This window comes from Cynocephalus volans, chromosome 2 (genome assembly GCF_027409185.1).
Source record: "Cynocephalus volans isolate mCynVol1 chromosome 2, mCynVol1.pri, whole genome shotgun sequence".
Classification (NCBI taxonomy): domain Eukaryota; kingdom Metazoa; phylum Chordata; class Mammalia; order Dermoptera; family Cynocephalidae; genus Cynocephalus; species Cynocephalus volans.
The window spans coordinates 200,183,769-200,204,184 of NC_084461.1; the positions used below are offsets into that span (position 1 = coordinate 200,183,769).

Genomic DNA, 20,416 nt, shown 5'->3' on the forward strand with positions numbered 1-20,416 from the left:
CCCTCTTTAGACTCCTGGCCTTCAGAATGTGAGCAGTTCTAGGGAAGGCTGGCTGATTTAATTAGCCAACGGTAGAATGACTGAACATGTGTGAGAAGGAGATGAGTTTTCTAGCTGTTGAAGGTGTTTTTGTGCTTTGTACCTACATACTTGTGCCATTATTACACTGATCTCACCAGAAGTAAAATTTGAAAGAGAAAGAAGAACTTGATGAACTTAAACTAAAATCAGTTGTGTTGTTGAGGGTCTATTGATGTCCAGCCCCACACTAGGTCAGGAGAGAGAAGGAAATCACAGGGCCTTTGTCGTACCCTAAACCTCCCCCTCTGGATTGTGAAGGTTTGATATGAACACAAGACGCCTTGTCCATGGGGATGTGATGGTGATGTGGAATGGAAAGGTGTGAAGCATCGGCTGTCACCTCGGGTCCTCGTTGCCATGCTGGTTGTCAGGGCTGGAGAACAGATGCCAAGACCCCTTCTGGAGGAGTCACTTGTCAACTGGCTGCCTTGGTTCGCCTCTGCTCTCTGACTGCTCCTCCTGGAGCTCCTCCTGGGAAAGACATTTTCAAAGCAGTGTTGGGCGAGTGTCGCACCACTGACAGATTTGATCTTGGCCCTAACATGACTTGCCACCCAGCTTCATAAAAACATCACTCAAACAGCCTCAATATGGAAATAATGTGCAGTGAGTTATTCTTATGCTAGGTCATCCATAATGGAAAATCAGCCCAACACGGCCCCGTATTTCTTCCCATTCCCTAAAGTGTAATAAATTGAAACTTTTAAAGCTCGGCATTAAGACGGCTTGTCAGCAGCAGCCCAGAGCCTGCCCAGTAGATGTCTTGGGCTGGGAAATGTCTGGTCTTGCCCATCCAGATCTCAAATCTGAACCTGCTTGATTTGTGTGCCTCTGGGATCAGCGACCTCCCCCCACCCATGCCAGTTGACAGGAAGCTTGAAATTCCTCCTTAAGATGGTCAGTGCTGACTCCCTGCTCATCCTGGCTGTGTGATCTTGTGTAGTTATTTTGGTCTCTTCTTCATTTTCTTCATCTCAAAAATGGAGTTAGAAAGCCTCACTTCTCAGGCTATTCTGGAGATAAATGGATTCACAGCCACAATGACAACAACTGTCAGTACTTTGTAATGTTTGCTCAATGCTGGGCACCACACTAAGAATGTTTTCCCTCATTTATCCCACATAGATCCTTTGATGTAACTATCCCCATTTTACAGATGAGGAAACTGAGGCATAGCAAGATTAAGTGACTTTCTGGGAGAGGCCAATCTCCCAGTTCTGGCTCCCATGCTAAAGCTCTGAACTATACACATGATGAAATGTGGACTTAGTAAGTGCCAGTAAATGTTGCTTTCTTCCTCTCTCCTTGGAATAGACTTATTTGTTCATCTCCAGAAGGCTCCAGGAATGATGCATGTTTCCTTGGAGATTGCCATGTTGATGCCACCACATTTATTCAAACTCTGAGTTCTGTCATTCTACAGACCCCAAACTAGTCCAGGAGCTCGTGACACTGCCTACCTGGCTTCCAGTAGAGCACCAAACCACTCTGCGGTGAAGCTGTACCTTTATTTTAATCCTTTTTACCTGTGTGGTCAGACTTTCCAGTGAGTGGCTTTCCATAAGGGACAGGTGACATCAGCAGTTAAAATCTGGGACCCTGGAGTTATATCAGCCAGGCTTATCCACTGAGAGCTGTGTGACTGTGGGCAAGTCACTTCCCCTCTGTCAGCCTTGGTTTCCTCATTTATCAAAGTCTTAATGGTGAAACCTTTCTCTTAGAGGTGTTATGGGCTTTAAGGAAGCAAGGCAGAGAGAGCACGGTGCCCTGAAAATGGTCCCCAGGCAAGGGTAGCAGGTGTGGCTGTTAATGCCAAAAGCACTACAGCAGAGATAATCCTGTCTCCAATCTGCTGTGAGCTCAGAATGCCAGCAGCTGCCCCATTGACTGTGCTCTCTGTGTTCATATCTGTCTGAGAAGAGGTGTCCCTCTCCCTCCTTGCTCCAAAGTGAGAAGGGAAAGGACGGAGCATTTCTGGATCAGACACCGTACCCCATCTGTAAAATGGGGCTAAAATTAGCACCTCCTTCTCCGGTGGCTCTGAGGATGGGCAGGATCATACTGATGAAATCGCAGCAGAAGGAGGTGCTCAGCAGATGGGGACTGTTGTCACCATGCACGGCTCTGCCCCGTTGAGTACTTGAAATGCCTCTCGCTTGCCTCCTGGCTCTGGGCCGAGCTCTTCAGCTTGACAGCGAGGCCCTGCATGTCGCCTCCCTCTCCACCATTAGTTATCTGACATCATCTCCCGTGATGGCCCATCTGCTCCTGCCTGCCCAGATCTTTTGTCCTTTGCATGCCCCACCATGCAGATCCTTCCATGTCTCTCCACTTCTACCCCTTCCACCCTGGGAGGAGCAGCTCCACCGGCTCCTTCCTGGAGGACCACAGTGGCATCCACACTGGCCGCCATATTTCCATTCGCTTTCCACTAAAGTCCATCCTCCTGACAGCAACCAGAGGGAGATCACACCACCCACCTCCTTAGAAACCATCAGTGGCTTCCTTACAGACGGAAACAAAATCTAAGCTTTGCAGCCTGGCTCACAGCCTCACTAATGTGACCCTGTCTACCTCTTCAGCATCACCTCCTCTACCTCTCTGTACAGCTGTCTGGCCACACTGGTCTTTCTGTTTCTCAGCAGCATGTTTGTTCCTGTCCCCGCCTCAGGACCTTTGCATGTGCCACGGCCTCCCTCAGGACCCTCTTCCTCCTAAATCTGCACAGGGCTGTCTCCTTTGCATCCTTTAGATCTTAGCTTGCATGCTTCTCCTTCATGAGGTCTCTGACTTCTGCTCAAATGAGGTGCTAGCTTTGCCCTGTCTGCCTTCCAAGGAGCGCTCCTTCCCACCTCCCAGCCCGCCGGATGCCCTGGAGTCACCTGCCAGAAGATAAGATCATGCCTGACATCTCATTTCTTCTGTCAATTATGCTCTAACAATTACTGCCCCTTGCTCAATATCATTTTCCTCAGTGTGTCTCAATCCCTCCCAGTCACTGGGGGACATGGGCCACCAAGTCCTCCTTTGCCCAAACCCTGCACCGAGCCCAACTGCAGAAATACCTTGTTCTCAGGGGTTCGAAAAGGGGGTTTCATTGGTTGTGGCCCCTGGTAGTATGGGTGGTCGTGGGGCTGGAACTACAGGTGTTAGCATGCAAAAGCTGTGGGAGTTGAGTAGAGCCTCAGACTCAGGAGAACTGAGCTCCACCCCTCAGACTAGGCACCTCCCTGCTGCCAGACTCGATTTCCTCATCTGTAAAATGGGGATATTAGCACTGTGCACCTGCATACAGATTAAAAGAAAAAATATACATAAAGCCTTTATCATGGCACTTGACAGGAAATTTTCACATGAATGTCAGCCTCCATTTTCCCTCCTTCCGTTATCATTAGTGTAACTCTAACATCTGGGCTAAGCTTCTGGACATTTGGAAGAAGACATTGTCTCCCCAATTTGGAAGCAGATGAAAATGTTTACACGTGGATTGTACCCTCGGGGAACCCCCTGCCTTGGCCAGTTGTTTTTGGATGGCCTCCACCTTGGCTCTGTTGTTTTCTTTTTATAGGTCAGTGGGGCCCCTTGCTTCCTCAGTGGCCTCAGGGATCAGATTTATGCATGCCATTTCGGCAGGGCTCTGCTTGCTTTTTTTTTTTTTTTTTTTTCCTCCTGTCGGTTAGCACCAACCCTAATGTCATTAACTGTTTTGGAGGGACAGTGGCCTGGCATTTTAGAAGGTGTGCTCGTCTAATAATACTAGTTGTGTTTCTGTTTCTTGTAGCTTTGTGGCTTCGGGCAAGGCACTGACCCTCTTTGAGCCCTGAGTGTTTTCCTTAGATGATTTCTAGGGGTGTTTTCTGCTTGGAAATTCTAGAGTTCAGAAATCGAGGGGAAGCTGCCAATCACAGAACAGACTTCGGGTTTGTGTGCAGATAATGTGTTTCTCCAACAGGGCATGTTTGTCTTCTGGGGTCACATACATAGGTAATTGTACTATCTTGATGGCCCAACTTTGCTAGGATAGAAGGCTCACTATGGGCAGGTGGAAGGATGAGAGAGAAAAGGGTGAGAAACAGCTTTAATTAAGTCAGTGGCTCTTAACCTCTGAAAATCTAGGGGAAGCTGTGAACCTAGGAAAATGCTCACATGCATAATACTTTGTGTCCATTTAAAAGGGGGTTCACAGACCTCCTTTTATCTCTGAATCCTGGTTAAGAAACTTCAAATTGGCGTGTTTGTTTCCACTGACCTTTAAGACACCTCCTCCAGGAAGCCTCTCTTAACTTCTATGCTGTGTTCCCACTGCCACAGTGCCCCCCTCTTCCCTGTACTCCCCAGAGAGGTTGACATTACCTGTTCCTGCCTGTTTTTCCCTGGGAGGGCAGGGGCTGGCTTGGTTGTTCCCTGCATGCCCCCTGCCTGGCACTGAGTGGGCTTCAGCAAGTACAGGTATTTGCTGAATGGAACTGAGGAATCGGTCCCGACACCGAAGCAGGGGTGGCCTAGCCTTATTCCATGGGGCAGTGCAATTACATTGAGTGGGCCTAGAACCTGACTGACTCAAATGCAAATCCATTCACTTCCCCCAGCTGTGGGTAGATGAATAGTGGCAAAGACGTGAGGGTCGCCTGTAAATTATTGTGCAGCTTGAGAGGGGCTGGGCTGGGCTGGAGGGAAAGGACTTTCAAGGAGGCAGCCTCATGAGGAGGCCTCTTCTCTTTCTGCTTAACCTCCTGTCTGGTCCAGCTGGAGGAGAGTGAAGCCAAGTGTGAGGATGCTTTGAAGACCCAGAAAGCGCTGACGGCGGACCTGGAGAGCATGCACAGCGAGCTGGAGAACATGACCCGGAGCAAGAGCCTGGTACCTGTCCCTGCCTGTAGCTGTGGGGTCCCAGCCAGTGCTGGCCTTTAGGGGTTAGTGTGGGCCTACTGTGCACTCAGCACTATAAGAAAAACAAGGCACTTTTTGTGGATCTACTGGGTACCACCTTGGAGGTACAGAAATTCATTGTAGGCCTACTGGGTGCTCAGCTCTATAGGAGGGACAAGGGCACTTATTGTAGACCTACTGGGTGCTCAACATACTTGGATTGTGCAAGCATCCTACTGTGAGCTGAGCATTATAAATGTGAAGGAGCATATATGAGTGTCAACTGTGTGCTTCTCTCTGTAAAGGTAAAAAAGGAAACCTGTTGTAGACCTAATGTGTGCTCACCACGTGAAGGTGCATATGATGTGAGCCTATCATTTGCTCAGCACCCTAAGCAGGAACACAACTGCTTATTATGTGCCCATAGCGTGCTCACCAGAGTAAGTGGTTCTTATGCATCTGTTGTAGTCCTACTGTGCACTCACCACCATAAAAGGGGATTTGGTCCTTACTGTTGTGCTAGTCCATGTCTATTCCTGTGAGTAGAAACAAGGACATCTCTCTTGGGCTCACTTAGGCTCACTACAATAAGAAGCCCAGCCATTTACTGTGGAACTACTGTGTGCTCACCATTGAATGGGGATGAATGAACATATATTATGGATCTATTATGTTGGTAAAAACTGGGAGTGTGTGTTCCTTCATCCCCTGTCTTGGTATACAGGGTTGGCTTAAATTTATACTCAGTTATAAAATCCTAACATTTAGGTATAGTCGGAGACTTACAGGCAAATGCATGTCTCAAGATTCCTGTTGGCTCTTTTGTCCCTTATTTTGTTCACACCAATTAAGAGCTTGCCCACAGCATTTACATGCACATGCATATGCACACACATGTGCACACACAGGTCTAATGTACACATTCATATACAAAAGCACCAGACACACATACAAAATAAACACCCTCATAGGTAAAATATGCATCCAAATGTATCCATCTAGCCAATGCACATTTATTGAGCCCCTGCTATATGCCAGGCTTGATGCTTAGTACTGGGAATATACCTGTGAAAAGAACAAAGTCCCTGTTCTCAGGGAGAGTATAGGTGTTTGCACTCACCTATAACAACCATGCACATTTAAAATGTGGGTCCATAGATTCCTGGGCAGGAATCCATCCACACACACGGACATAAATCCATTCACATGTGCATGTGTGTGCACACCCACAGACACATGCATGCCCAGTGTACAACACACACTGAACTGTCATAAATGAACATGCAGTTCCCTGTTGCCACTACACATCCTCACACACATACCTGTGGCAGGTGTTGGCATGCAGGGCCACCTTCACATGTACATGTTCACTTCCCTCACACACCCACAGGCGACGCCCCTCTGCTCTTCATCAGGCCCCTGCTGCCCTCCCCCCACCCTCCTTGCCCACCCCAACCATTGGCCTGCCTCTGTCAGGTGGATGAGCAGCTGTACCGGCTGCAGTTTGAGAGGGCGGACCTCCTGAAGCGCATCGACGAGGACCAGGATGACCTGAATGAGCTAATGCAGAAGCACAAGGACCTCATTGCTCAGGTATTGAAAAAGACTTGGTGGAAGAAGCTCAGGGGCTTGGGGCCAGGTGGGTAGGGAATGTTGAGAAGGTGATGTAGTCAGACCACTACCTGGTGTTAGGATCTTGGATAAGTACCACAGAGATAGACAGAAATTTTAAATTTTATGTGGTTTTAAAGGAGGAGAATGTCACCTTCAAATATTATGTGCATCTCTAAAGGGCGTCTCCACCAGGAAACATCTTGATTTATTCATACATCTATCTACACATCTACCCACCCACCCATTTATTTGCCCACTCACCCACCCATCCACTCATCTATTCATCCATCCATCCATCCACCCATCCACCCATCCATCCATCTGTTCACCCATCCACTCATCCATTCCCTCATTCGTCCGTCCACCCATCTGTCCACCCACCCACTCATTCTCCCACCCATCCACTCTCTATCTACCCATCCACTCATCCACCCCCCCATCCAATCTACTCATCCATCCATCCATCCACTCATCTACTCATCCATCCATCCATCCATCCACTCACCCATCTACTCATCCATCCACCCATCTACCCACCCACTCATTTATCTACCCACCCACTTATATCCATCCACCCATCCACTCATCCACCCACCCAGCCACTTATCTATCTACCCATCCAGTCATCCATCCATCCATCGACTTGTCCATCCACTCATCCATCCACCCATCTATCCATTCACCCCTTTATCCATCCATCCATACACCTATTCCATCAACCATTCTTCCACCTATCTACCTCTCTATTATATCTGCTTATCTATCTATCCTTCTTTATTTATTTATTTAATATTTATTGAGAAGTTACTATGTGTTAGGCACTGTGAGAAATCCTGAGCATACTGTACAAAAGCACATCCCAGTCCTGCCCTCATATACTTCACAGTTTAGTGGGCTGGGCAGACCTTACTACATAGTCATCCAGAGCAGAGGGGAAACTTACCAACTGAGCTAAGAATACAGAAAGGAAATGAATACGATTCTGCAAATCCTGATCTGGGTTGTGGGTCAGGGAAGGCTTTCCCAAGGAGGTGGCACTTGGATGAAGATCTGAACCAGGAGCAGGAATTAGATTGGAGTGGGACAGCATGGGTTGGGGGAGTGTTCCGGGAAGAGAGAACAGCATATGCAAAGGGCCTGTGATGGTGTATTTAAGAGGCTGGAAGGAGGCCAGCGAGGGAAATGTGGCACAAGATGAGCTCAGTGGGTTCAGGAGAGGAGGGCCAGATCAGGGTCTCAGAGGTTCTGATGAGTTTAGGTTTTGCTTATGGGTGTTGGGAATCATAGGCAAGCTTTTTAGGGAGAAGAGCAGCCGGCATGTCACCCCAGACCTTCACCCCCGCAGTGGCAGAGCTGTTCTCTACCTTGTCCAACACTGTATCCAGAGCTAAGAAGAGTGCCTGTCATGGAGTAGGTGCTCAGAAAAGAGCTGCTGAATAAATGAAAGCTGCAGTCATTCAAAAGAGAGACAACAGTGGCTTGTACAGGGCAGGTGGAGTGGAGATGAGGAGTGGATGGATGGACTCTGCAGATGGTTAGGAGGCATGATGGTGGCATGGGGGGAAACAGAGGCTGTGGGTAGAGCTGAGGAGTATGATGAGGATTCCCCAGTGGATTTCTGACCTGCATAACTGGGGAGAACAAGTCTCTCCGGGAGCAATGAGTGTCTTCCTCAGATTGTAGCCCCAGAGGAGATCCAGGGCAAAACACCTGCCAGGCTTCCAATGCATCCAACAGAGATCTGAGGGGATTTCTGCTAAACAAGAAATGATGATAACAAAAATAATCAATTATATCATCAACATTATAACAAACACCACAAAAATCGCTTATGTCATCTTCTACATTTGTGAATCACTTATTTTTGTCCAAAGTGAAAGTGTATTTGTTCAATTACAAAAGCAGTATATGCATATGTCCATTATAAATAATTTAAATACTAAATATATGTGGAATATAGAGAGTGAGGGGGCCTTCTGACCTCTGGAATCCCTCTCTTCAGAGACAGTCAAGCTCAACAGTTGGTTCTACTTTGTTTTAGGACTTTTACTCTTCATGGCCTCATTTATTCTCTAAACAAATGCTATGTGGAGAGTCTAAGCAAGGACTATCAGCCCATTTTACAGATAGGGAGATTGAGGTGCAGAGAGGTGCTGTGGCATGCCAGAGCCAGTAGCTAGGTCTAGAATCCCAGTTGCCTGACACTCAGAGTATTTCTCTTCTCTTGGAATCTGCTCCTAGTGCCATGGCCAGCCCATTTCTATCTGGGCTCTCAAGGGTATATATCAAAGTGCTGAGCAGTTGACCAAAGCCACGAACTTATGTAATTAGAGTGACTCAGTGAATATTGAGATGAAAGATGTTGGGAAGGATATGAGAGGTAACTTTTGGGAAATAATTATTGTCACAGAAGCTCTGGGAGAGACAGACATCTATGGGTGGGGGAAGAATGGATTTTCAGGGGTGGTTTCCCAGCAAAGCTGTGGTCTCGGGGTGACATTTTTTTGCCTCACCAGTCTGCTGCTGACATCGGGCAGATCCAAGAACTGCAGCTGCAGGTGGAGGAAGCCAAAAAGGAGAAGCATAAGCTTCAAGAACAAGTACGTGCTCAAAGCTGTCATAGTGGGGGAGAAAGGAAAGGTTCCCTCTGAGCCCTTAAACTTCAGCTCCTGAATACTGTCACTTGTGCACTTATTCATTCATTCATTCAAACACTCACTCACCTCCAGATGAATTGAGAACAATCCCAGCAGACAAGCACACATGCACACACGCACGCACACAGCACACACACGTACTCTTGCCTGTGCCTGTCCCATATCCAGAGATGCCTCATGCAATGAGACTCATCAGCTATTCAGTGTGGGATTTTCTCACTCTGAGAAATGGCTCCAAGGAGAAAGGGATGGACTGTTCAAGTCAGAATGTAGTCTTTTGTGAAATCTCCCTTTGAAGTCATGGTCCCTCTCAATATCCCTGGCTTTCCATCATTACCTAGTAGGTTGCTGTTATCCATGAGATTCTTGAAGCTTTTCTAGACTGTTGCCTGTGCCTGCTTAGAGTGACTGTCAGAGTGACCAGGTGTCAAGCAAACTACCACAGACACCGAGTAACAACAAACACAGCAAAAATAGTAGCAGCAATGATCATTTGCTGGGTGCATATTATGTGCCAGATCTCCTTCAATCCTCACAAGAAAAATGAAGAAACTGAGGCTCAAGGAAGGGAACTAACTTGCCCAGACTCATCTAACTGGAAATCGGTGAAACTAGGTTTTGTGCCTGGCTCCCAAACCCATCCTTGCCTGTCTCCTTCAATGCCAAAACTTGTTGCTCACAGACTAGCTTTGCTCCTTTATCATAGCAGGCAAAGAGGTAAGAGAAGTGCTGATTAAAAGTCCTGTTTTGAATTCTGAGGGCACAGGAAGCATCACCTCCCAGTACCTGAGACCCAGAAGCAGGATCTGATGTGAGGGTCCAACGAGGGTCCTCAGATTGGGACCCAGCAGTTCTTGCTTCTGCAGACACTCAACATGTAGCACCTGAGCAGAGAAGGAGGTGGAGTGAATGGGCCCTGGGGCTGGATCCTGTGTGTGTCTGGGACTCAGGGCCAGCAGGTGGCCAATAGGCCTCTCGGATGTGCCCCCAGTTGCAGGTGTCCCAGATGCGTATTGAATACCTGGAGCAGTCCACCGTGGATCGAGCCATAGTGAGCAGACAGGAGGCAATCATCTGTGACCTGGAGAACAAGACGGAGTTCCAGAAAGTGCAGATTAAGAGATTTGAGGTACTTGGTGACATGTAAACACTATTGCAGCCTAGAGCAGTTAGAGCTTTTGTGTGAGTTCCATCCATCTATCTACTAATACGCCTTGATCTGGATATACATAACTCATCCATCTCCTACTCAGTCTCTCCCCTCCCTCTTTCCTTCCCCCCTCCCTCTTTCCTTTCTTACTTTCTTCCATCACACAATCCCACAAACCACCCATCTGTTAACTTATCCACTTGCATCTATTTCTGTCCATCTCCATCCACCATCACTGGTCCACTCATCCATCTCTCCCTTCCATTTCTTCTTCTTCCTACCTTTATTCTTTCTTCTCTTCTTCTAATCTTTTTTTCTTCAGACCCCAACTGCTCTAACTTCCCATCCTTATATTCATTGTTCCAGTTCTGCTCCTCTCCATACACCTACTCATCTACACATGTGCCCAGCACTCATTTGAACAGACGTTTATTTTGCAGTCAGTGTGTGCTAGGCTCTGTTTTTGGTGTATGGAATATATATGTATAACACAGATTCTGCTTTCCAGAAGCATAAGGCTTTGTAAGGGATGTGGGTGAGATATGTACATAAATATCCATAATATGGGAAGAGGGCTGTGAGGTTTGGAGGACAGAGATCTTTTCAAAGCTAGGGAATCAGAAAGGCTTACAGGGGGAGATGGCATTAATGCTGAACCTTGAAGGACAGGTAAGACTTGGATGGGGTGGGGTGGGGTCCAGTAATCACATTTCACTGCACTTGAGCTGGAAGCAAAGGTGTTTGCCTCCAGCTCTGTAGGCCAATAACATCGGACATTTACAGAGGGACATCATTATTGTCAAAATCCTCTTATATCAAGCCACTCTATCTAAGGGCTGACAGTGATGTGGGACGTGTAGAATAGGCCTCACCTAATGAGTGAGAAGATGACCCCAGAGAGGTCAAGTGATTTGTTCAAGATAAAGCCAGGCAGTGTCAGGGGTAGGAGGAGGTTTACACCGTACCTTCACTCCGTGCTGGTCCTTGGTTTCATTTCTCTGCAGCCAGCTGGCTTCACCACAGTATAACAGTGTAGACAAGGGGAGGTTTCATCCCTCACTCTGAAGCCTTTTTTCCCAATCCCCCTGGGGGCATTTGGTCTCTGCTACGGATGAAGAACAGAGAGATTCTTCACCTTGACCATCAGTGACCCTTGGAATTGCTCAAGGGATCCCTCAAGGCATGATTGTCTCTGTAGATCACCATGAATCTTTGATCTATGATCTTTTAAATATGTAATGTTGGGCTCTATCCTGTCATTTTTTAACTTGGTTTTAGCGTAGCCAAGTGATAACAGAGAAAGAATGACAATTATGATAGGAAAACTTCAAATTGAAAAATTCTATCTCCAAATTTACATTGTCTTTCTGCCACCATTATTTGAATTTAGTAGAATCATGGGTCCTTGCTGCAGAGAGATGGGGTACCTCGAGGAACAGTTTGAGAACTACTCTTCCTCCTTCTACCCCTCCTGATGCTCTTTGAAATTGTTGCTAAGCTCCATTTGAAAGATGAAGGGGAGCTGAATAGTAAATCTTTTTTTTTCTCTATTTTTCACCATCTGATCTGAAGTCTGTTTTTTCCTCTGTCTGTGGCTGCTGAAAAGGGGCTCAGAGTCCTTAGCAAGGGCCTGAAATATTCATGCAGTCTCCTTCTTATGTCAACACGAGAGTATTTGTCCATCAGGATCGATTGGTTCCAGGCTTGTTGGCCAACTAATGAATTTTGCAGAACAGTCCTTGGGTTTGTTTTCTGTCGTGTGATGCCCAAAGCACTTTTCTCTCTATTGTTTCATTATGTCTTCGTAGATTCCCCACCCCCCCACCCCCCAGAAAAGGAAAAATGCCTTAAAATATTAAGGTTGAAGTTCATGAGAGATTATTTGATCAAACACCCTCATTTTATAAATCAGGAAGCCAAAACCCATATTGGGGAAGAGGTTTTGACCCCCAAAATGATTCTCCCTCCACAGTACAACTCCACCTCCTAAACCTTGGGATGAATGGGGCTGCCGTAAATATTGATAACTCCCAATTCTTATCCAGCATGTCCTATGTGCCAGGCACCGAGCTAGGCCTTCTGCATAGCAACACATTAGATCTTAATAGCATCTCTGGAACACAGGTACTATCATTGTCCCTGTCATTCAGAGAAGTTCAGCCACCTGCCCAAGGTCACACAGCAGGAAGAGGAAGAGCAGGAAGAGCTAGAGGTGGGATCTGAGCCCAGAACATCTTAGAAGTCAGGGTTCTCTTTGGTATATCACACTGCCTCTCAGAATAGCAGCTATCATTTTCTGTGTTTTTAAAGTAAATTTTTCATTTTTGCAGCAGAAGTCAGGATTCTTATCCTGATTACTTTATGAAAACAGAGATTTAGCAAAGGATTTCTCTTCTTGGAGCCCTCTATTTTGTGCCCCCCGGCCTCTAACTCCAAGGTGGGCATGTGCTCTCTGGCCCTCCCAGGTCCTGGTGATCCGGCTTCGGGACAGCCTGATCAAGATGGGCGAGGAGCTGTCACGGGCAGCGACGTCAGAGTCCCAGCAGCGGGAGAACAGCCAGTATTACCAGCGGCGCCTAGAGGAGCTGAAGGCTGACATGGAAGAGCTGGTGCAGCGGGAAGCAGAGGCCAGCCGGCGGTGCATGGAGTTGGTGAGTCCCGTCCCCAACGCTGGCAGGCTCTTATCTGACTGAGGGCTTAGGCTGGGTCTCATGGTCTTTGGGATGGGTGGAAAGCAGGGAGAAACCAAAAGGGGATTGGCTGAGAGATGACGCTGCCATTGGCTACAAATCCTGGGGGTGGGCCCAGAGTAGACCAATGGCATTCACTGCTGCTGGATGGCCGTCAAGTGTGTTTACATCTGAGACCCCAGACTTTTTTTTCTGCCTCAAACGTCCACCCCAATGGCAGGGCAGCTTCATGCAATGAGGAGAGAGCCAGTGTTTATTCAATGTCTGTCTTCTGCTGGGTCTTAGTATCCGTAACATCACAACAACCCTGAGAAGTCAGAATTATTACTCCCATTTTACAGATGAAGAAACCGAGGCTTCAAAGAGGTGAGAAAACTCATCTAAGGTCATATCTAGTAAATGTAGAGCTACTTCTGGGCTGTTAAGAACAACAAAAACAAAGGATAAAAATGATAATGATACAAGCACTTGCGATGTGCCAGGTTCTGAGTGAGACATTTTTCATTTAAATCCTCCTAGCAGAACTGTGAGGTAGGTGCTATTATAATGTCCATTATACGTATGGGAAAACAAAGGCACAGGTATATCAGCTTGCCACGTCAAAGCTCAGAGTTGTATGTTCATTTGCCCACAGTCACATATGAGTAAGAATTTGAACCCAGGCCTATCCAACTCTGAAGTCTCTGCTTTTAGCCACTAACGCAAGCTTTGCCCCTGGTGTGATCCAAGGAACATTTTAAAATGTGATTCTCCATCATTTATTGTATTGTCCTAAGAACAGTTTCCTACAGGGATCACAGAGCTTCTGAGAGTGCCCACATTGCTTTTTCCCCATGAGACCAGGCATCCTAAGGCTCCAGATTTCTGATTCTGTGACCCAAGGATGTCTGGCCCCACTTTGTGCACCACTACACAGCCTTCCCTGAAACAACCCACAGCATGCCAAGACCTGGCCCAGAGGGATCTAAGTAATGGTCATTTTCTCCTTCCCACACTATCCACTCCAGTTTTGCAACAGGTCTCACCAACTTCCCTCCTGCAGCAAATGTATTTCTTGAGCCACTTTCTCCCACAGCCAGTGTCATTCCCATCAGCTTCATCCTTGACAAGCCGGCTGCCTGGCTCTTCTGTGTTGGGGGAGGGGAGGCACTGAGAAGAGACAGAGGTTCCCAGACAAGTCCAGGTCCCCTGACTGGCAGTTCTCCACCCCCATAGTGCTGGGAGAGAGAAAAGCTCTTTCCTCCAATTGACAAAGTAACTTCCTCATTAACCAGCCCTGCTTCTCATGCAGCTGAGTTCTCCTCCTGCAAGCTCTTGCTGGAGGCGAGAAAACATCCCGAGCTTTCCTCCTCTGATGTCTCTTTTAACGGGCCAGACACTCAGGCATTCTGGCCAGATCAAATAGTGCTTTTCTTTCTCTCTTTCTTACTGTCTTTTTCTGTGTCTTTCCTCTCCCCTTCTCTCCTCCTCTCTCCTCTTCTTCACCCCCCCACCCCTTTTATTTTTTCTTTCTCGCTCTCTTTTTTTTTTTGCTCTTCTCTCACTGTCCTCATTCCTGGGGCCATACTCAGATCTTTAAAGGTCCCAAAATACTGAAAAGATTGTAATGTAGCCCCACATATGAATCAGAATAGAAATAACATAAAACTGTAAAGCACAGAGCGTGCATGTATGCTGAAATTAGACGTGCACCTTTCTGTGTTTTCTTATTGCAAGATTCTGGATAAGTTTATTAAGGATGAACTTTTCTCTTTTATTTTGATGTGTTTGTGGTTAGAGTGTTAGTTTCCAAGGATTGCCATAATGAATGACCATGCACTGGGTGATTTAAAATGATAGATGTATTCTCTCATAGTTCCAGAGGCCAGAAGTCTGAAATCGAGGTGTTAGCAGGGACACACTCCCTCTGAAGGCTCCAGGGGAGAATCCTTCTTGGCCTTTTCCAGCTTCTGAAGGCTCCAGGCATTCTTTGGCTTGTGGCTGCAACACTCCAACCTCTGCCTCCATCTTCACCTGGCCTTCTCCTGTGTGTGTGTATGTCTCAAATATCCCCCTCCCTTTTTCTTACAAGGACAGCTGTAATTGGACGTAGGGTCCACCCTAAACCCAGGTTGGTCTCGTCTCAAGATCCTTACCTTAATCATATCTACAAAGACCCTTTTTCCAAATAAGGTCACATTCACAGGTCCCTGGTGAACATATCTGTTGGGAGACTGTAAGATCCGTGCACCATGCACAAATCCCACAGACTGGGACGGCTCACTTCACAAAGACCATGAGACTGAGACCGATGCAATTAAGCAAGAGGGACTTTATTCCAGCATGCTGGGGTCACCTTGTCTCCTGGACAGAAGCGACCCCCAGCTTACAATTTAAGCACCTTTTATACAGTTTTCTGAATAGATCTTTGTGACAGGATGAGTTGTTGGTTATCTATGGTGCCTTTAGATTTACAGGTGGGCTTTAGCAGGCTGGTACCCCGATAAGGAACAGCACATTTCTCAATCGTTTATCTTCCCCGGGGTCTGGCCAGGTGGCCTTTAGATAAGGAACTAGTCAGTTCCTGGAACCGGGTGGGGGACATTCCCTTCCTTGGAATGTTTAGTGTGCTCAGGCCTGACCTTTGTATGGCCCCTTAGAAGCTGCTTTACTTAGGCATTTGTTACAAAACTGCGTATACTAAAGTTATATTTTTCTACAATTCCCTTACAATTTCCTACAAGACCACCTTTAAACCCACTACAGGAGGGGAGGGCATGTACCTGTTGGCTGTTATCTAATGTCATTCAGCACATCCTGTTGTTTCCTCTGTGATTCTGTGGGAAAGCAAGGCTCAAAGGGACAATGTCAGGCTAGCAGGTTCTTCCTAACAATGGATGTCCCAGACTCACCAATCTGTTTGCCTTCAAGTATGTCCTTTGCCTTTGGGCCCTGAGAAATTTCCACTGAGAGAAGAGAGAAAGTCATACTTTCTAAAGCACCCATTTATTCATTCAACATATATCTATTCAGCACCAACTATGGGCAGGGCATAAGGATAGGCATTAGTGAGGAGGGGCAAGAAATCATGAGGTCCCTGCCATGTAGACACTCACAATGTGGAAAAAACAGAGCTCAGTGGAAGAGTTAAGTTTGAGGTTGAGTCTTGTTACTGAGGCCCCTCCCACTGGTGGGGGCATCTTGGACTTCCCAGGCTCCTCAGGAGAGCTCATCCCACCCATCTATGTCCATGCCTTCAATTTGCCTACCCACCCCAGATCCCATTCCTGTAAGAAAAGGGCAGCTTGTCTATGTCATGCATTCTATCTAAACTCGACCAAAACCCTGCAAGGAAGTCAGACTGTGGTTCGTTCTTTCATTCATGTGATATGTATCCATCGTTTTTACTACGGGTCAAGCCCCAAGCATGCTAGATGCTGGGGATCCAGCAGAGAACAGGACCCAACCTTGCCCTCAAGGAGCTCTCACATGGGAAATACATAACCACACGGGAAAATATAACTAAAGCCATCGCTAGCATATTTCACACAAATATGGAATTTCCTCCATACTGGGAGCTCAGAGCTTTCACAGGCAAAACAAGGGGTCATGTGATCTGAGGGATTTTTAGACAGCCAGTTGGCACCAGATCTCTCTCCCATTCCCACTGTCACCACCACAAATCCATTTCTTAGGGTAAAGCATTGCTCTCTTTACCTTTCATTTTTAAAATTCAAATCTCCCTGGAAGGGATAAAATAAATTCCCTAACTCCACAGTGCAAGCATTCATTCATTCATTCCCTCAACAAACATTTATTGAGCTGTTTTATGCTCAGGCCCTTTGCAGATGTTATCTTCTTTAACACTTAGCATCAACCCCAGCAGGGACAGGGGTGTGATGTGCCCAAGGCTGCAGAGTCAGGAGTGAGAACTGGGATTAGTGTCCCTGTGCATACAGTGCTAAAGCTATCACTATGACACCCCATTGCCCTTTCAACCCAACCCTGCTTAAAAATGGCTCTGCTATGGGAGACCAAAAAAGGATCTGGCTCCCTGGGTCCTGATGAGAAGCAAAAAGATGTTGATGGATCTTCTGTCCACATTCCTTTCTGCCTGTCCCCAGCCTGTGCCATTTGTCACTGCTGGTGTTAGTTTAAAGGGCTGCGAGTAGTTGCATGTGAATGATTTATACCCCCAGCTGACTCACCGGCACATCCAGATCAGGATCAATTACCCCTCCAATGGAACTTCTCTTCCTGGAAAAAAGAAATATGAGGTTTTGCCATTAATTTTAGTAAATGTACTATTCCTGGTGACTCTAGGAGCTATTATGGAGGAAAGAATATTCTGGCTCTAAATCATTCAGGTCCCTTTGTCATTGGAGTGACAAGGCAGCTCATCTGTGGATTTATATCTTGTTGTTTTTCAATAGTTACAGAGCCCAGAGGACACCACCTTGGCCCCAAAACAGGGTATCCAAGGAAAAAGGGGTGTTTAGGGAAGCTGGAAGTGTGATGGTGACAGGAAGGTTTGCCCTCTGCTTGCTCTCAGTCAGCTGCACCTATTTTCAGAGGCTGCACCTGTTGAGATGACCCTTCATCACCTTGGTCTGACTTTCTAGTTCCAGCTTTCTCCTGAGCTGGGTGTCCTTTTCACAAGTTTCCCAGGTGGTGGAAAACTTGGACGGTGCCTCTGCTCACTCTTAGAGCATCCACCCAGTGACCCAAGGAGGAGGCAGAGAGGACGAGGGGGAGAAATGACATACCCAAGCCTAGACAATGAGAGCTAAAGAAGAGCAAGGGAAGCAGGAAAGAGCAGTTTGGGGTGGTGGGTGGGGATTCAGAATAAGGGATTTTGCAATTGGCATGTGGTGTGGGGGAGATGCTATGAGAAAAAAGGAAGAGAAGAAAGGAAGGAGGGGTGAAGAGCCTGTGTTTATATCCTTAAATCTGGTTTACCTCTTACTTTCTGGAGACCTGGACATTGCCTGACACACAGCAGGCATTCACTAGACATTTGCTGAACCCTGGTTTCCCCATCTGCAAAACAGAGGGGTGTAGTACAACCTATCTTATTGGGTGGGTGTGAGGATTAAATGAGATAATGTATGTAAGAGAACCAATGATAGCACATAGTAGGCACTTAATGGATGCTACTTTGTTTTTTTCCTCCTTCCTTCTCCCACTCTCCTTCCACTCTCTGACTTTCTTCCTCCACTCAGACTTAATCACAAGTCTACCAGCTCTATTTCCATATCCTGTACAATGCCCATGATGGGTGATGGTGATGATGTTAATAAGAGCTAGTATTTGTTTACCACTTACTGTGCAGTGTGCACTGGGTTAAGTCCTTTATGTGAATTCTCTCATTTAACCTTCACCCTGTGAGGTAATTATCCCTACTTTGCCAATAAAGAAACTAAGAGCCAGAGAAGTGAAGCAAGTTCTCCAAAGTAACATTCCCAGTGAGTGACAGAGTCAGAACTTGAACCCAGATCTCCCCCACTCAAAGCCTGTGTTCATAAGTTTTAGGCACATAGTATTTACTCATTCAAGCACATTTTAAAAAATCATAAAAATTGAGATAACTTTTGATTCTGTAATCTGGGGTTTCTCAACCTTGGCATTTCTAACCTTTTGGATCAGATAATTCTCCCGTGTGGGGGCCTGTCCTCTGTGTGGGAAGATGTTGAGCAGCCACTGGATTTGCATAAGCCAGCCCTTCATGGTCTCAATTTCCCTGTGTTGGTGCTGAAAATAGATCTAACAAGCAACAATAACTTTTTTCTAGGGAAGGGCCTAGTGGAGGGGCCTGAGACCTTGGGGAATGGCTTGAAACCCAGAGGTGTGTCCTGTAACCTGAGCCCAGGGAAACTGAGCACCTCTTATCTCATGCCCAAGGTCCCAGGGCAACTGGAGAGAGGGACACATCAGGAGGGAACTCAACCCCCAACACACGTAGGAAAAAGACAGTAGTGGTTTCAGCAAAATTCAGTCCTAATCTTTCCGTGACCCAGAGGCGACTTCACAGTAGAATCTAATTCTGAGTGGGACTGAAGGCCTCACTGCAGACTGTGTACTTTTAATAATGTTTAAATAAAACATGGGAGCATGGGTGTGATGTCCTCACCAAGACTGGCCTGTCAGCTGCCTCGGCAAGGTCATAAATAGTTAATAGACAACCACTTATGGCTCTACTTCTGTTAAATCCAGCATCAATTATATATGGCCCATGAGTTATTTATTTGGTGTTACTTTGGGGTATATTTTCCACCTTCAGGGGGAAAAAGTGAAAAGAATGTGAGGCCTAAAGCAGGTGAAGGGATAGCCATGAAGGCCATGTCTTCCCTCTGGATTGGTCAATAAGGAAAAAGCTTCCCACTGATGTGATTCAGAGGTGGATTTGGATCCGAGTGGACTCCACCAGACCACCAGGAAAAAGCATGAGGCAAAGCAATGTCCTGGTAAACACTTAACAACTGCCTCTCCAGGGCAGATGGATTCCTGGTTTGTAGTGTCTGCCAATTTCTGTGGTGTAAATCCTCCCGTTAGAGCTGATTTCAAGCTAACTACGTGATGTCCCTGAATGCAGACTTGGGAAGCAATGCACCATCGCCCACCATTATGAATCATTCCCACCATCCAGATACAATAGACACAAATAACTTCCAAAGCACAGATAATAATAAAATGTTAGTAAAATCATTAGGAAGTGATGTGTTTTGAGTATGTATTGCCTTTGTTTTTAATATAATGTATTTAAATGTAAGCTTATATCATTTAATTTTAATAATAGCTGTGTTTGGCAATTAGTTCGGAAAATTCCTGAAAATTTAATAATTAGCTTTTGTCAGCTGGTATGAGCCACTTCTACCACGCTATTGTCTTGGAGTTTTCTTGGGGTGGGGTCCCCATGCCTGGTTAGAAGGCTGTTGATGGAGTGGAAGGAACAAAATTTTGAAGTCAGAAGGCTCCTAAATTTCATCGTTTTCTATTTTTTTTTTTTTAGCAATATTGCTTCACCATTAGAACTCTGTCCTCTTGAGCAAGTTTTATATTTGCTTGTTTTGCTTATTTGTATCTTCTAAGCTTTTCATAATGATTCTTGTTTTGTTTTTCAACTAAAAAAATATTAAGAAGTAACAGATGAAACTGCTAGAAGGACAATGGCCAAAGTCACTCTGAGAAATCTCTGAAAGCAGCCGACCTTAAGCAAATTCTTTTACCCTGTGTATAAACTGGGTACAATGACATCTACTCAACATGTCACATAACTGTCCCTGAAGGCACACTGACTCTCTGTCTTTCCTCTTGTCTACTTTCTCTTGTCTTCTGAGAATCTGGCCACATTAAGTAAGGGCCTTAGGAAGCCCAAT

General features: G+C 46.3%; 1 protein-coding gene across 6 annotated transcripts in view; it reads left to right on the forward strand.

The window, feature by feature from the left end:
- MYO18B (myosin XVIIIB) overlaps nucleotides 1–20,416 on the forward strand; it is a 280,263-nt gene that overhangs the window by 194,770 nt on the left and 65,077 nt on the right. For all 6 annotated transcript variants that reach the window (XM_063086857.1, XM_063086860.1, XM_063086861.1 and 3 more), the window contains exons 35-39: nucleotides 4,828–4,941; nucleotides 6,427–6,543; nucleotides 9,081–9,164; nucleotides 10,213–10,350; nucleotides 12,837–13,022. In XM_063086857.1, the coding sequence (XP_062942927.1) occupies nucleotides 4,828–4,941; nucleotides 6,427–6,543; nucleotides 9,081–9,164; nucleotides 10,213–10,350; nucleotides 12,837–13,022 (639 nt within the window). The remainder of the gene's footprint in view (nucleotides 1–4,827; nucleotides 4,942–6,426; nucleotides 6,544–9,080; nucleotides 9,165–10,212; nucleotides 10,351–12,836; nucleotides 13,023–20,416) is intronic.